Source organism: Mustelus asterias, chromosome 11 (assembly GCF_964213995.1).
Source record: "Mustelus asterias chromosome 11, sMusAst1.hap1.1, whole genome shotgun sequence".
Classification (NCBI taxonomy): Eukaryota; Metazoa; Chordata; class Chondrichthyes; order Carcharhiniformes; family Triakidae; genus Mustelus; species Mustelus asterias.
In genome coordinates this window covers 5957796-5974674 of record NC_135811.1, presented here as the reverse complement: position 1 = coordinate 5974674, position 16879 = coordinate 5957796, and the positions used below count along the sequence as shown (strand labels likewise).

General features: G+C 43.2%; 1 protein-coding gene across 2 annotated transcripts in view; it reads left to right on the top strand.

Annotated features, from left to right (window-relative positions):
* Positions 1–16879, top strand: part of mms19 (MMS19 homolog, cytosolic iron-sulfur assembly component) — a 90169-nt gene that overhangs the window by 8899 nt on the left and 64391 nt on the right. Inside the window, exons 2-8 of one of the 2 annotated variants that reach the window (XM_078223080.1) lie at positions 1268–1316; positions 4588–4688; positions 7251–7336; positions 10337–10411; positions 11300–11369; positions 14322–14450; positions 15886–15947. In XM_078223080.1, the coding sequence (XP_078079206.1) occupies positions 1268–1316; positions 4588–4688; positions 7251–7336; positions 10337–10411; positions 11300–11369; positions 14322–14450; positions 15886–15947 (572 nt within the window). The remainder of the gene's footprint in view (positions 1–1267; positions 1317–4587; positions 4689–7250; positions 7337–10336; positions 10412–11299; positions 11370–14321; positions 14451–15885; positions 15948–16879) is intronic. The other variant, XM_078223081.1, reaches the window with a different exon arrangement.

Genomic DNA, 16879 nt, shown 5'->3' with positions numbered 1-16879 from the left:
ATGGTTACTCTGTTATGTTGAACTTTTAGCTTTTGATTGGCCCAATTAGAATACCTAACCAAATAGCCAGCATGCTCTGATGAAGTGACACAATATCGGTACATAAAAATATCTTGAGTCTACACTTCCTGTCGGTCTTTCTCTTTATAAATTCTTGTGTTAGCATTTATAATGGAGGCCACCCATGTCGATATGTCATGTTTTAATTTGACTCTCCCCTTCGTAATGCTGCAGTGCTGTTAATGACGGGACAGTGTGACTTATTTACATGGCTGTTTCCATTGCTAGTGCAGACATAAAATATAAAGATATAGTTGAAGTTTACACTTTGTTTTGACTCATTTTGTACAACTCCACAAGAGCTCAACTGCTATTCTGCAAACTTTGTAGACAGGAAGTGGGCATATATACAAACTTAGCATCCTGTTGACAATTATTGATCATGCTTTTTATTTTGGTTTCAAAGTCAACTGTTGTGTAATCAGTTATAATGAGAATTTGCTATGTAAAAGTTTATTTATTAGTCACAAGTAAGGCTTACATTAACACTGCAATGAACTTACTGTGAAATTCCCCTAGTCGCCACACTCCGGTGCCTGTTCGGGTCAATGCACCTAACCAGCACATCTTTCAGACTGTGGGAGGAAATTGGAGCACCCAGAGGAAACCCATGCAGACATGGGGAGAACGTGCAGACTCCGCACAGACAGTGACCCAAGCTGGGAATTGAACCCGGGTCCCTGGCGCTGTTAAACAGGTTTCAGTAATGCTGTAGTTGCTGATTAAAGCAACTGTGTAGCTTTGTTCTGCTGTTTTCTGTTAAACTGTGTGCAATGCCAAGAGGGTTTTTAAGTGCTCAGAAAATACTGACAGCCTGACCTCAGTGGTTGTCATAATGATGTTCCAGATCCAAGGTTATCTGTGAATGGTAATGTAGGAATTGTGCTAATTGAGAACAGTCCGAATGCAAATTCATCATGTGGCTGTAATTTGCAGTGTGGAGCATCTCTTCCATCTTGCACTTCTCTGACTTAAAAGCTAGAAAGTTCTGGGAATGCACTATGGGCTCGACAACATCTGAAAAGAACAGACCATTTACTGTGGGCACAGCAGGGACATTGCCTGAGTTCTTTGTACTTTATTAATAAGCTTTGATGACACTGTCACTGGGTGAACTGATGGAATTCATTTATATCTCCAAAGTAAAGAAATAAATTGCGAGTCTGCACCCTGTATGGAATGGTAACTGTATTTTGTTTCCTTTTAGGGATCTTTGATGGGCAGTGCACTGCACTGGAAATCGTGGAAGCCTTGGGGTAATGCAAACCATCCTTTTTCAATGCCTTAATTAGTCTTCTCAGTTTTTGGAATGGGATAGATGTGTTCAAACTATTGACTGATACCTCATTATGCTTCATCACTGTGTGTCTTCTCCTATCTTTTTACACTGAAACCACAGTTTATTGGTATGATATGGTTCCCTGGGCACTGCAGACTTCAGATCTAAGTGATCAGTTGTCATGTTGTCAGCCTAGACTGTGATTGCTGTCTGACTGTGGGTGATTCTCAGCTGATCTCAATCCTACCCTTCTGTTTTTTAACTCGGCAGTTACTGAAGAGTGAATTACTAGGAACCTGGGCTGATTTTAGGTCCTCTCTGTCTATTTTGGGGACTCAATTTGTAATTGTAAATCCAAATCCTGAATTCAACTAACTGGGGGGGAAAAACGAAATTAAACCTAGAGCCTTCTACTTTGTGAAATTATTCTTGAAACATCCCCATGCTTTAAGCTTAAATCTTCACCTGTGAAAGTTGAAGGTAGTTTATCATTTGTAGTGTTGGACCGTATTAAGCTTTGTTGATCATTTTTCTGCTGACCTTTGCTCCAAGGGTGTGGGAGTAAAGAAACTGCAAGGCACCCTTTCAAACAGAGCAGCGGAGTTATCTCCAGTATCTTAACCAAGATTTATCCCTCAATCAACTTCATAAAGAGAGATTATCTGGTCATTATCACATTGCTGTTTGTGGGAGCTTGCTGTGCACAGACTGGCTGTTGTGTTTCCTACAATGCAACAGTGATTACATTGGCAATAAAAGTGCTTTGTGATGTCCTCTGATCATATAAAAGATACTATATAAATGTCAGTGTTTCATTTTTCTTTTAGTCCTTCCAAACTCAATATATTCATCTAGAAATTCAGTGTCCAGTGTAGATTAAGACTAACTTTTTCTTTAATCAAGACTGAAAGACGAATTTCTCCTCCAGCCTTCTCTTCAAGCTGCAGATTCCTTGTTTGGTCATTACTTCAGAGGTAGCAGGCACAGTTAGTGACTTGTCTTTATGGTCTTTTTTTTACATATGAGTCAAGATAATGAACTTCACTGTTTTACTTTGTTGACCATTACCAGTCTCCCTTAATTCTGACCTTCCCCAATGTTCACACAAGTGGGGAAGATGATGGCATTTTGGTAATGTTGCTGGATTGGCATCCAGAGGCCCAGGCTATTGTTCTGAGGTCACAGGCTCAAAGCCCACCCTAGCTGGTGGAATTTAAATAATAAAATCTGGAATTGAAAGCTAATCTCAGTAATGTTGACCATGAAGCTACAATCAATGATTAAAACCCAGCTGGTTCACTAATGTCCTTTGGGGAAGGAAATCTACCGTCTTTAGCTTGTCTAGACTACATGTGACTCCAACCCGCAGCAATGTGGTTAACTCTTAACTGTCCTCTGAGATCTCCTAGCAAACCGCTCCATTCAAGGACATTATGGGTAATAAATGCTGGACTTCCTAACGGCACTGACATCCTATCAAGGAATACAGTTTTAAAAATGTGCACATCCAGTCTGTGTTGATGGACCGGTTTGATTTTATTCTTCCCCGTTTTCCTGGCCCAATATACTAAGTCTAACGATGGCGTAGTCTGAATCTTGCTATCCATCAGAGTGATCCATTTAACTTGCAAGATGGAAGAGGTTAAGGAATGATTCTGAAGATTAGAACGTTCCAGTAACAGGCCTGTGCTGTGTTAGCATTCCTCTGATGGGATTGACTAGTTTTACAATCGCAATCTGTTGAATCTCTTTTGAGAAGCGAAAAAAATGTTTTATATATTCAGCGTGAGGGGAATTAATTTTCAATAGTTGAGGGTGAGCCTTTATCATTGCTGGGTGCTTTAAAGACATAGTACTGAAGCAGATGATTACACAGAATCACAGAATACTACAGTGCAGAAGAGGCCCTTCGGCCCATCAAGTCTGCACCGATGCATGAAAGGCCCTGACCTGCCCACCTTGTCCCAATTGCCAGCACTTGGCCCATGGCCTTGAATGTTATGATGTGCCAAGTACTCATCCAGGTACTTTTTAAAGGATGTGAGGCATCCCGTCTCCACCACCCTCCCAGGCAGCACATTCCAGACCGTCACCACCCTCTGGGTAAAAAGGTTTTTCCTCAAATCCCCCCTAAACCTCCCACCCCTCATTTTTTACTTGTGTCCCCTCGTAACCAACCCATCAACTAAGGGGAACAGCTGCTCCCTATCCACCCTGCCCATGCCCCTCATAATCTTGAACACCTCAATCAGGTCAGCTATGGCTCTCAGTGCCCCTTCAGCTGTTGTTTCACCAGGGCCATTGCAAAATAGCAGAAAGTTGTTGTAATCAGGGCTCCTTGGGACTGGAGTGAGGCAAAGAGAGTTGAGAAGCGTGGCATGATTAACTAAAAACTGGGGAGATGAAGCCCTCCTGATGCCCTTGTTGAAGGTAAATGCATCATTGTGTGTTGTATTAAGCTGTGCAAACCCCTAAGTCTCTTGCTGTCATGATTGGTCTGTTGAGTTAGCTGATTTCAGCTGGAACAGCACTTACTGAGCTGTATTTGATCTCTGCATCCTTAATAGAGAAATAGAGTTGGGTCTTAGGTAGGGAAGAACTAATCGGAGTCCCTCCTCCTGATTGCGAGTCAATGACTTCTGCTGAAAAGTGCACACCTTTTGACACTGGGTGAAACCCTTTCGAGCTTATAGTGCTCTTCATGGTGCAGTTGTGTTGACACTGTCTGGGTTCACATTACCACTTGAATGAGAGGAAAAATGTCAGACACCTGGAATACAGTTAGGAATTAGTACTTCATAGAAATCATAGAAACCCTACAGTGCAGAAGGAGGCCATTCGCCCCATCGAGTCTGCACCGACCACAATCCCACCCAGGCCCTACCCCCACATATTTACCCGCTAATCCCTCTAACCTACGCATTTTAGGATTCTAAGGGGCAATTTTTAACCTGGTCAATCAACCTAACCTGCACATCTTTGGACTGTGGGAGGAAACCGGAGCACCCAGAGGAAACCCACGCAGACACGAGGAGAACGCGCAAACTCCACACAGACAGTGACTTGAGCCGGGAATCGAACCCAGGACCCTGGAGCTGTGAAGCAGCAGTGCTAACCATTGCGCTACCGTGCCGCCCTTATCTCCTTACTCAAAATTCCAATGGTGGTTATATGTTGTGAACGGAATAGACCTGGACATTAGTTGAATCCATTCTAACTACTTTTTAAAAAATTGTTTCAATTTGCAGAAAATGTTTAACAAATTCCGAACCAAGAACAAGAGGACGAGGGGTACAGCTCCTGTCTCAGGTCCTGCTGCTGTCTTATTCCTCTCTCAATCAAAAAGAAGGTAAGAATTCTGTGCGCAGATTCAGAAGATGCTAAATGAATTGTTTTTAAATGTAATAAGTAGAGATGGTGCTGATGTCCATTTTTTGGTTTGCAATCAATCATGTCACTGTTTAGAATGGACATTAGCACCTTATTTACCGATTACATTAAAAAAATATATCATTTTGCAATGCTTTCCTGCAGTTTTGTTTTCGCTGGCATCTGGGGTCATGTTAATTTTCAAGTAGTACAATAGGGCACATTGGAAAATAGTTTGGGAAGCAGTGTCATAGAGGTGGTGGGCAGGAGGGCATTGATGTTCCATAGTTTGTATGTCTCACTACTGCAACTGCCTTTAAAATGATTTGATTTATAATTGTCACATGTATTAGCATACAGTGAAAAGTATTGTTTCTTGCACACTATACAGACAAAGCACACCGTTCATAGAGAAGGAAAGGAGAGAGTGCAGAATGTAGTGTTACAGTCATAGCTAGGATATAGAGAAAGATCAATTTACTGCAAGGTAGGTCCATTCAAAAGTCTGACAGCAGCAGGGAAGAGGCTATTGGTACGTAACCTCAGACTTTTGTATCTTTTTCCCAACAGAAGAAGGTGGAAGTGAGAATGTCCTGGGTGCATGGGTAATTATGCTGGCTGCTTTTCCGAGGCAGCGTAAAGTGTAGACAGAGTCGATGGGTGGGAGGCTGGTTTGAGTGATAGATTGGGCCTCATTCACGACCTTTTGTAGATTCTTGCGGTCTTGGGCTGAGCAGGAGCCATACCAAGCTGTGATACAACCAGAAAGAATGCTTTCTATGGTGCATCTGTAAAAGTTGGTGAGAGTTGTTTTTTGGTCTGGTTGGATTTGGCGCAAGGTGACCTTCTCCTGAATGCTGATGGCAGCGTGCACTCTGTTCCTCCAGCAGCTAATTTCTGAGTGAAATTACTCAGTAAAACAATGGGAGTGAATGGATAGGCTTTGTTATAGTTGGAAATGAATTTGGCACGTTTCTCAGCTGCAGCGGAAGAGCCATCTGTCACTGTGACTTCACAGGAAAAAAAAACAGAGCTAAGCTTGAAGGGATTGGAGTATCCAAGGAAGAGATGTCTGTGTGGGGAAAGTATACACGCTGGGCAATCTTCTGTGGTGGTGCTCACACTGTGTCAGGGGTAAGCTGTTTTATAACGATAAGGGTGTTATCGACAAAGCATTTCAGAAAGATATCAGAAAAAATATGGTGAATACACATCAATGCAGCAATGTGCTAATGAAGATAAGTCCACGTTTTTGAGGTAGTTGGGTGAAGGGTGGAGGTAATTTCATTCTCCGGTGAAAGACATCTATTTCTGGACTCGAGGGCTGACGGACAGGACAATATGGTCACTGGTGGGGATAAAGGTTTCTACTTTTCAGGGGGATTCTATTTATTTTAACTGAGATCAACTGATTCGGAGTTAACCAGCTGCAGGAAGGCAACTTTTCCTTCCCCGATAGCTTGATTATTGTTCTCTTGAGGGAATGGTTCTCACTACAAAACTGCTGGTAATATATTCAGCTGCTCACTGGTGCCGTCTCGATGCTCTGTTTCATGCTTCAGAAAAGATGCAGCCTGGGAGCAGCCATTTTGTGACGTGGTGCTTTGCATCATCCAAAGGATTGGAACCCCTCCCCCCTCAACTGTTCATCTCTCCCTAGGGCCTAGGCACTAAACTGGACTGTCAACTTAGAGTAAACACTCAGGTCCTGCACTGAAGTTGCATGTTCAACATTCCCAGCTGAACAAATTTAGTGATTATACTGATTTTAGATGAGGATACTTTGTCGTGACTTTAACTGAGGTTTTGAAGTTCGTTTGGATCATTTTTAGTCATTGACTGTGAAAACTATCAGAATGTTGTAAATTCCAAGCCGATTCGGTAATGTTATGCAGCCCCTACCCAGCCTATATGTGACCATGTTTCTCACGCTATGTGGTTGAGTTCCAACGTCCTCTGAAGTGCAGACCACTCCATTGTACCACCTTGGGCAGCCAGAGATGGATCCTGCTGGTGTTGTCAATACCTCGAGCAAATTTTAAAGGAAAATTATTGTAACTTTAAGCTAATGTTTATGTCCTTCCGTGGTTCAGTAGGTAGCGTTCCCATCTCTGAGTCACAAGGTACTTGGTCTAAGTCCCACTCCAAGGCTTAAGCACATAAGTCTACACTGACCCTCTGGCACAATATTGAGGGAGAACTGCACTGTCAGAAATGTTGTCTTTCAGATGAGGAATTAGACTGAGGCCCAACTACCTGCTCAGCTAGACATAAAAGATCCCTGGCACTATTTGAAAGAAAAGTAGGGATGTTCGCCCCAATGTCCTGGCCAATATTTATTCCTCATCGAACCTAGGAAAAGACAGAACATATGGTCACTATCAATACTTTTGTGAGAGCTTGCTTTGTGCGAAATTGGCTGCCATGTTTCCGACATTATGACAGCAATCGTACTTCAGAAGTGCTTCACTGGCTATAACATGTTTTGAGACATCTGGTGGTTGTGGAATGTTCAATATTAATGCAAATCTCTTTGTTTCAGTGGAGGTACTGTCTATCTTCTATATAGATCGATTGAAGGATCATCACCTTATCACACCACATGTACTGCAAGGTTTGAAAGCCCTGGTGAGGATTTTTTCTGTTTATTTTGTTGAGATGAAAATTGTTGCCCTTGCAATTGTTTTCATCAAGTGTCGGTATTGAACTTCCCAGATTAGTAGCAGCACACTTAGGACCCTATTTTACCAGCGGGCGCAAAAACGTGGTAAAGTCGGATGTGAGGCCATTAACGCAATCCGCGTCCACGTAAATGACCACTTTACTGAGACCCGGGAAGGGCCGTGATCCGAATCGCGCTTGAAACGGGCGCAACAGCGATTTAAATGCATTTGCATACATTTAAATTGAATTAATGAACTGCCCGCCCAATTTTATCAGCATTTCCCCCTTTACCACCGCGTTTGCCGATCAGGAATCGCGCCAAAATGAACCTGCTGAACAAAAGTCTGGATCGAGCGCTCCAGCTGCTGAAGAGGCGAGTTCAGTGCTTCCAACGGCCCTCTGACTCAGATCGGTGGTGGGGGGGAGGAGGGAGGCAGGTCAGATCATTCTCTGGGGGGGCAGGAGCGAGGCCAGATCATTCTCTGGGGGGGCAGGAGCGAGGCCAGATCATTCTCTGGAGGGGCAGGGGGGAGTGAGGCTAGATCATTCTCGGGGGAGGGGGGGGGGTGGGAGTGAGGCCAGATCGTTGTCTGGTTGGGGAGGGAGGGCCGATCATTGTCTGGTGGTGGGGAGGAGGGCCCATCGTTGTTTGGTGGCGGAGGGTGGGGCCGACCGTTGTCTGGTGGTGGGGGGGAGGGCCGATCATTGTCTGGTTGGGAGAGGGAGGCGGGCCAGATCATTCTCTGGGCGGGAGAAAGGAGGAGGAGGCGTGTCAGATGTTCGTCTGGGGGGGTGGGGAGGGAGTGAGGCCTGATCATTCTCTGGGGGGGTGGGGGGGGGGGGGAAGTGAGGCCAGATCGTTCTGGAGGGAAGGAGGGAGGCGGGTAAGATGTATCTCTGGTGGGGGGAGGGGGGCGGGCAATCGCTCACTGGTGTGGGGGAAGCGGTGCAGGCAGATAGATCTTTGGTGGGAGGGAGGCCCGATTGCTCACCGGTGGGGGCGGGCAGATGGATCTCTGATTGGGGGAGGTCCGCTGTCACTCTGCGGGCAATCGGTGGGGGGGGAAGGGGGTTGCGATCAGTCTGGGGAGCGAGGGGGTGGATGGATAAGGGGGATAGTGATGTCTGTGGGGGCCATCGCTCCCGGGCCGCTTTCTGCGGCCCGGGAACGATCTAACACGGGGGCACTTTTTCAAATTTCTTTCTAACGGCGCATGCGCAGTTCAGAGCTCCGATCGTTTTGGGCGCGCTAAGCCCCGCCCACAGCGCAATTCAGACCCGCGCTTTTTTTTTTCAGGCTGAGTGCGTATAGGGGCGCCTGAAAGCAGATTTCCAAGTCACATCTGAATTGCGCCCAGATTCAGCACTTAGAATGAAAATGGTAAAATCAGGCCCTTGGAGTTCTCTCTCTCCAGTCTGAACCTCAGAAAAGCAGCAGTATTGAGACATTGTCAGTGTCAAAACAAGTGTGACTGATACTGATCAGAGAACAAAAGAGAGGAAAGTATGTGTTAAATCAGAGGTGTCCAACCTTTTCACGTGAGAGGCTAAGTTTCAATTTTTTCCTCAAAGTTCTCAGAAAGATAAGGTTTGGCACATTAGCCATGAATTTAAAAAATCTCACAGCAATAAATTGACCATTTAAAAATGAACAATTAAAACTGACCATTATGAAGTGTCTAGCAGAGTTAACCAATAACATCTTTTTTGGCCTTTCCCCTGAAGAAGTGGAGCTAGAGAGAGACAGATGAGGCCAAAGTCCTGGTCACCAGGGAAGAAGTGATGACCAGGGCTGAGCTAAGGAGTTGGGTCCAACTAACATTGCGTTTGTCTCTGGCGATGCATGGTCTGAGCTGGGCCCAGTGGAATTCATCTAAAAGTGGGGATCAAAAGTAGGTTGCCTTTCAGCCTGAGTTTTCCTCCTCGCCTGGCATGCTTTGTGGCTAGGTTTTTGGGGAGGGTGGAGCAGGGGAAAGGTCTGTTTTTTTTGGTTCACTCCCAGTCTCCGGATCATCTCACATAGTCAATCTCGTGCTCAGTCACTGACATTCACTCACCTCGTTCACTGACACTCTTTCCCCCCCCCCCCCTCCTTGCCCACTCATCCCCTCACACTCACCTAAATTCCTGTATTTTGAATAGTGAGTCCATGGGCTGAACAAAAAGGCATGGTGAGCCAGATTGTGGCCCACAACCCGCATGTGGCACAAAGTTAAATGTAACAGAGGTGCAGCTCGCTAATCAGGAAAGTGATGAGTGTATCAAACCGTTTACACCATGTTTAGAATTTTTCAACATGCCAACAGTGACGACACTTCAAAGTAATTCATTGGCTTTGGGACCTCCAAAGGATGTAGAAATAGCATTAAAAAAAATGCATGTTCTTCTAACTGAAGTTAATATGACAAGAAGATGCAAGGTGGGCAGAGAGAGTGTAAATCAAAAATAGGCTGGATTGCTGCTGTACAAGATCTCATCTGAGCCATTGTGTATTGTGCTGTTCACCTAGTTGCAGGGAGAGCCATCCTTCCACCCAACAGGGTAATAAAGAACAAGGAGACCAAAGCTTCGACTTCAGTCTAAACTAACTAAAGCCAAATCCAGAGAGAAACTACTTTGCTGTGAACGCGTACAGCTCTCGAAGGCTATAGTTGTCAAGTTAGTCAAACTTGTGGGGGAATTGAGATTAAGAAAATTGAACCAAATACGATGAATGTTGGAAGCTTGGAATGAAAGCAGAGAACACAGGAAGCTGGTCAGATGTGGAGAGAGCAAGAGTTGACTATTAAGGACAATAATCTTTCATCATAGTTCCTTAGGTGGAAGCCGAATAATTAAAAAAATATTTTTAATAGAATTTCCAGTTATTGGATGAGCAGTTAGATAGTGGAGTGGGGTGTATTGCAGGCTATCATCACTCCAGTCTTTCTGCTTTAACTAATTTTCTTTACCTGTTTTCCATAGAGTATGAGCTCCGTTCTGCCAGAAGGATTGGCTGTAGCGGTTCTGAAGGCATTGTTCCAGGAGGTACACGTCCAGGTGAGTTTCACATGTTAAATGTCAGGAAGTCTTGCACGACAGAGAGCTGCTGAAAGGAAGAAACCTGAGTTATCATTTTGGGTTTAAAAACTGATACACCCGCAGAGGTGTTAGAACAACTGTCTTTTCTCTTTTCCGAGACTGACTGAGTTGTCAACATCTGTCACTTTGTTTTTATTGTAACGATCCTGGGATTGTCCTGTGATGTAAGTTGTTAGCTAATGGGCCATTAAGGTCTGTAGTGCAAGGGGAAGAGGGAGGTGGTGATGTAGTGGTACTGTCATGGAGCTAGTAATACAGAGACCCAGCTCCTGGGACCCAGGTTTGAATCCCACCACAGCAGTTGATGAAATTTGAATTCACTGCCATCCTTAGATCATCTAGCCTACATGTGAGTCCACATCAATGTGGTTGATTCTTAAATGCTCTCTGAAATGGCCTAGCAAGCCATTCAGTTTAAGGGCAATTAGAGATGAGAAATAATTGCTGGTGCAGTTAGTGGTACCCGCATCCCATGAATGAATTAAAAATAAATGTTCTGGGCACTGGAGCCATTATCCATTGTTATTGGTTAAGGGGGTAGTGGGGAGGGGTGCTGGGAGTGGGGTGATGAGACTAAATCCATTGGTGGCTCTTAGCTACCTCCACCTCACTCTGATAGTTTTCACAGTCAATAACTAAAAACTTATCTTTTTGATTAACTTTTTGTTATTTTTTGCTGAATTTTCCTTCTATGGCTTGGTGTCGAAACTGTTTTTATTGATATTGCACTTGTTGAGACCTTTTGCTACCGTAAATGTACCAAATAACTTGTACTTTGCAGTCTTATGTGGGCGCAGGCTTTGGGTATTTTGTGCTCGCTCTTAATGTGTGTTTTCCTTTTTTTAGTCCCTGTTGCAGTCTGATAGACATTCCGTGTACAGCATCATCGCAAATGTTATGGACACCAGGGAGCAAGGTATAATTTATTATTTCTGTTGTACCTCATTCCTAATTTAAAGGGAGTTTCTATTCTGCACCATCACTTGTTGGATTTGGATTAAGGGAGGCGATTCAGATAAGTGTAGCCAGGAAAATTTGACTGTCTCCCTCCCCCACACCATCAGAGCAACCAACTGTTTTGTAAAGCTTTCCAAGGTTTTTTGCTTCCACAACTACAGTTGGAAATCCATCACTTGGGAAGGGAGAAGCTTGTTTTGCCACTCATTGCATCTCAACACCTTTTACTCCGTAACTCTTGATGCTCTTACTGATTGAAAATGTATCAATCTTTTGTCTTGGACGTGTCATTGACCCCCCTTCACAGCCACAACCTTTCAAGGAGCAAGTTCCAGATTTTCACTACTCTTTGCACGAAAAGTTATTTCCTGCTTTCAGAACTAATTGGCCTGGCTCTAATTCAAGGATTGCCCTGGATTCCACCACCACTCGAAATAGTTTCACTGTGCTTCATAATAGTTTTAAATAACTCAATTTAATCATTCTTAACCTTTACATCTCCAGGGAATATAAGCCAGGTTTATGCAATTTGTCCTTGTAATATTTCAGGCTCTGGCCAATGCATACTGCCTCATGTCTAAGGCAGATGTATCTTTGCTTAGGTCTGACCAAAACGCTTAATAGCTGAAGTATTTCTTCATCTCCTTGTGATTAAGGCCAACCTTTTATGTCCATGCACTAGCTCTTCGTGATTTGTGTACGTGGATCTTGCGTTCCTCTGCTCCTCATGGCTTCTAGTCTCACGGATTCGGAAAATATTCCGAATGGTCTTTCTCGGATGCAAAGTAAATGCCCTTATACTTCCCCACTTTGAACTCCATCTTCCATGATTTTGACCGCTAAGTCTGTCCGTGTCCCTTTTGTAATGTCCTCCAACGATCCACTCAATTTATTGTGCATTCTGTACTGTTACCTGCAAACTTGAATTAATTGAAAAGGGAAAAACTGAGTCTCCGATTTGTGAGAAACATCACTTTCCATATTTTGCCAATCAAAGAATGATTTCTTTATCTTTACTTTCTGTTCTGTTTTCCAAACAATTACCCACTCATATCTCATAGCAACTCCATATGTTATTCATGTTTTATGAAATGAAGCACATGACATCAGCCTTGAATGAGGAGTTTGAATCTGTGTTTCCATACCTTATGACCATGGTTTAACTTTATGTAATCCTCCACCTCTATCTTTTTTGCATTATATCTGACAAAGACGTCATTCACCAGCTTGTAAATCTAGACCACAGGAAGTTATCTACCTACAATTTCATTAGCACTGACCTAGTTGAGATTAGTCATTAGCACTGACCTAATCCAGGATCATGCACCTAGAATTATCCAGAAACAAACAGTTTAGCCCAACCAGTGCACATTGGCATTTATCCTCTACACAGCATATGTCTGCCCTGTTCACTTTTACCTATATTCCGTTCCTTAAATCAGTTCGCCACCCTTTCTTAAATGTTGATTTGATCTTTGATTCAATCGTTAATTCCAAAAAATACAGTCCATTTTGTTGATACTGTCACACTTGTTAAGGATGACTATTCCCGTCCCTTTGACAGGGCTACTGATGGACATGCCAGGTTGGTTTTCAGGCCCCCAATGCTGTAGCACACTCATTTTGCATGAGAGAATAAGGCAGGTCATTCAGAATCTCAATATGCGTGTGCTAGATCAGCTAGGTGCACTTTTGATGATTCAGTGTCTTCGGTAGATTTGGTGGGATATTTGGGAATAGAGGAGTTCAAACTCATCAAGTACCTCTTCCTGTTTGATTTGGAATGAAGGCGCACCAAAATTGAAACCATGCGCTCGAACAAATTTCTTGCATAGTCAGATTTGTTGCATGGTTCATGGCATTGTTAATTGTGCTGCCAAATCGCTTGCACTTCAATGAGTTTACAGTACAGACGTGTTTCAAATGTTTATGGTTCAGTCATGTATTGAATCAATATCGTGGCATAAATGGATCAAGTCGAAAATGAAATAAATTTGCCACCTCAGACCAAGTGCACTGTAGTGCACAGCCTTAAGACCAACTGTGCATGCACATCAGTAAACTTGACTGCACTGTTTTGCTTGAAAGTAAGCCAAGAATAATGCTTGCCTGTCTTGTCTAAGTGCATTGAGCTGCCGTGTGATATATATCACAGGTTCTGTCCTCACGGGTTGCCGTGTTCACGTATGTAGGGTCTGCCCAAGACAAATAACAGTGATGTCCCTTTACACTCTATCTTACCTGTGATCAGTTCTGCACAACATGAATTGGCAAAATGGTTGGGCGAATTGTTACAACTAGTCAAGCAGGTGGTGGCTATTTCATCAGTAGCAATATAATAGCCCAGTCTGGTCCTGTCCTCTTCCGGTGTAGAAACTTATGCTTTGTAGTAGGGACCACTGGACAATGATTTGCAGTGGGATCTCTGCCTGTTAGCCCAATTGTATTGTTGAAATGGGCAAGCTCAGCACAGATTAAGTGACTACCTGTTTTGTATGGCAATGCCTTTAACTTCTTTACTAGGAAAGGACCTGTTTATAAGTCCAGATCCACAGATGTATATGTGTTTTTCAAAATCTCAAGATACTTTAAAATGCATTACAGCCAATGAAATACAGTGCTGTTGAAATATAGTCACTGTTGTATGTAAGGAAACACTGTTTGCATACAGTAAACTCAACACAATGTGGTAATGATTCGATAATGATGGATAAAGAGCTACACACACTATGCTGTCCCCGTAATATTCATCAGCCTCGACCTTGAGTACTTCCTACTGAAACAGTGAGACACATTTTATTTTCCTGTATCCACCTATTGTGCTGCCTCTGAGTGAGATACTGAGCTGTGAACTGTACGTGTCTTGTGAAATTTATCACAAAGTAAAACTGTTTAATTCTTCTGTGCTTAGAGCTAAAGGGTTTGGCAGCGGACTTCACATTTGGTTTTATTCAAGCAATGGATGGAGAGAAGGATCCTCGGAATTTATTAATGGCTTTTCAGATCTCCAGAAACATTATAATCAACAATTATGAGCTCGGTATGTATTTTTCTGCATGAGTCAGCTGTTAGCATTCCAAGACACAGCTAGATAAAAGAACCTAGTGGACAAATTGTACCCAAATACATATTGTTGAATCCACTTCACGTGTCATACTCATAATTAAATCACCTAAGATCTAACAGGGTTAATTAGGGCAGTAGGTAACATTAGTTCTGTTTTCATCTCTTAATTGGCTGTACTACGTACAAAAACTTTGTACATCTACCATTCTCCTTCAGTGGAAACCTGCTGACATCCTTGTCAGCACATGCATTTATTTTTAGTGTTCGAGTGAGTTCAATTTCCAACAGCTCATCAAAGTTGCTGTGTGGGAGCCTAGATTGTTTTCCTGCTAGGCTATGAGACAGATGTAGCTACCTTTCTTCATTCCCTCTCCTCCGCCAATATCACTCCAGGCAGTTAATTTCCATTAATTTCTTGATATCATCTGAATAAATGAGCAGCCTCCCCAGTATCCAACTGAATCATGCAGTTGCAGGATCTAACCCAACCAGCAAAGGGTTTTGCAATTGTCCTTAATGTCCCAGATTCTGGAATGTGGGAATAGTATCAGCTAGGGTTCCTGCTTCTGATCAATATCCAGAAATGCCCTCTGTTTTAAAATATTCTTGTGTAGACATGGGATGAAAACATGATCAGACAGTGATATTTCCTTGTTGTTGAACAAACTGCTGATGTTCATTGTCTATGCTTAACTTGGGAGGATTGACCACTGGAGTTAAACAAAAGAAGGGAAATAAGGCATTTATATAGCACCTTTCGATTAGGAAACCCCAAAGCTTTCCACACACATTGAAAACTTTTGAAATATAGTCATAGCTGTAATATATGAAATGTGGCTGCCAAATCCCACAACGTGCTAGTGTTTATGATCAGACGATCTTTTCTTCATGATGTTGGTTCATGGATAAATATTCCAGGTAACCGGGTGAACTCCCTTGCTTACCTTCGAGTAGTTCCTTAGGATCTTTGAGACCCACCTGTGAGGGTCGATGGGCCCTCGATTTAATGCCTCCACCTCCAGCAGTACAGTTGTTATTACATTGCAGTGTTATTTGGGGTTAAGTGCTCAAGTCTTTCAAACGGATCTCCAACCCACATCCTTAAGACTCAGTGGTGAGAGTATTGTCCACTGAGCCGACACTTGCATCTTGATCAGTCAACACAGGGTTCCTCATGCATGTGAAACCACACCCCAGTATATAAAGTCAGCATCCTGAGCAGGGGAAGAGAGTGAAGTTGAAATTAATATATTTTTAAAAATCTTTTTCCAAAAACTCAGTTTGGATTGATAAACACAACCTGCTTGGTTTATATTAATTTAAGGTACTAAAAATTGTGTTTTATTTAGATGCTATCCATTTTAGTTTGTCCTTTGCTCAACTATTTATATATATCTTTCTGTTTTCAGGAAGTTTTGTGGAGGAACTCTTTGAGGTCACTTCATGCTACTTTCCCATTGATTTTACACCAGTAAGTTGATGTTGATGTGTAAAGGGGAGGCAGTGGTGTAGTGGTATTGTCACTGGACTAGTAATCCAGAGACCCAGGTTAATGCTCTGGGGACTTGGGCTCAAATCACGATGTGGAGATGTTGGCGTTGGATTGGGGTGAGCACAGTCAGAAGTCTCACAACACCAGGTTAAATTCCAACAGGTTTATTTGGTAGCACGAGCTTTCGGAGCGCTGCTTTTTCATCAGGTGAGTAGAGAGTTGGGTTCACAAACAGGGTGAACTCAGTACAAATCTAAAATTCAAAGTCGAATGATGACGGTGAAACCATTATTGATTATCATAAAATCCATCTGGTTCACCGATGTCCTTTAGGGCAAGAAATCTGCCACCTCTTACCTGGTCTGGCCTGTATGTGACCCCAGATACTCAGCAATGTGGGTGACTCTCAACTGCCCTCTGAATTGGCCCAGCAAGTTCGAAGGATGGGCAACAACGCTTGTCTTGCTAGTGATATTCGCAGAATTTTTAAAAACAAGTAGAATTTGCAGGGGTCAGCAGATTATGGCGCTTTTCTTCATTTTGATCAAGGTGTCAAAAAGCCTATTGGCAAGATACGAACATGCATACATCCGAACATACGGATTCGGAGCAGGAGTCGGCCACTTGGCCCCTTGAGCCTGATCCGCCATTCAATAAGATTACGGCTGATCTGATTGTAACTTCAACCCCACATTTCTGCCTCCCCACAAAAAAACCTTTTCACCCCCTTGTTAATCAAGAATCTATCTCTCTCTGCCTTAAAAATATTCAACGACCCTGCTTCCACTGCCTTTTGAGGAAGAGAGTTCCAGAGACTGATGACCCTCCAAGAAAAAGATTCTCCTCGTCCCCGTCTTAAATGGGCGAGCTCTTATTTTGAAGAAATGATTCCTAGTTCTAGATTCTCTGAT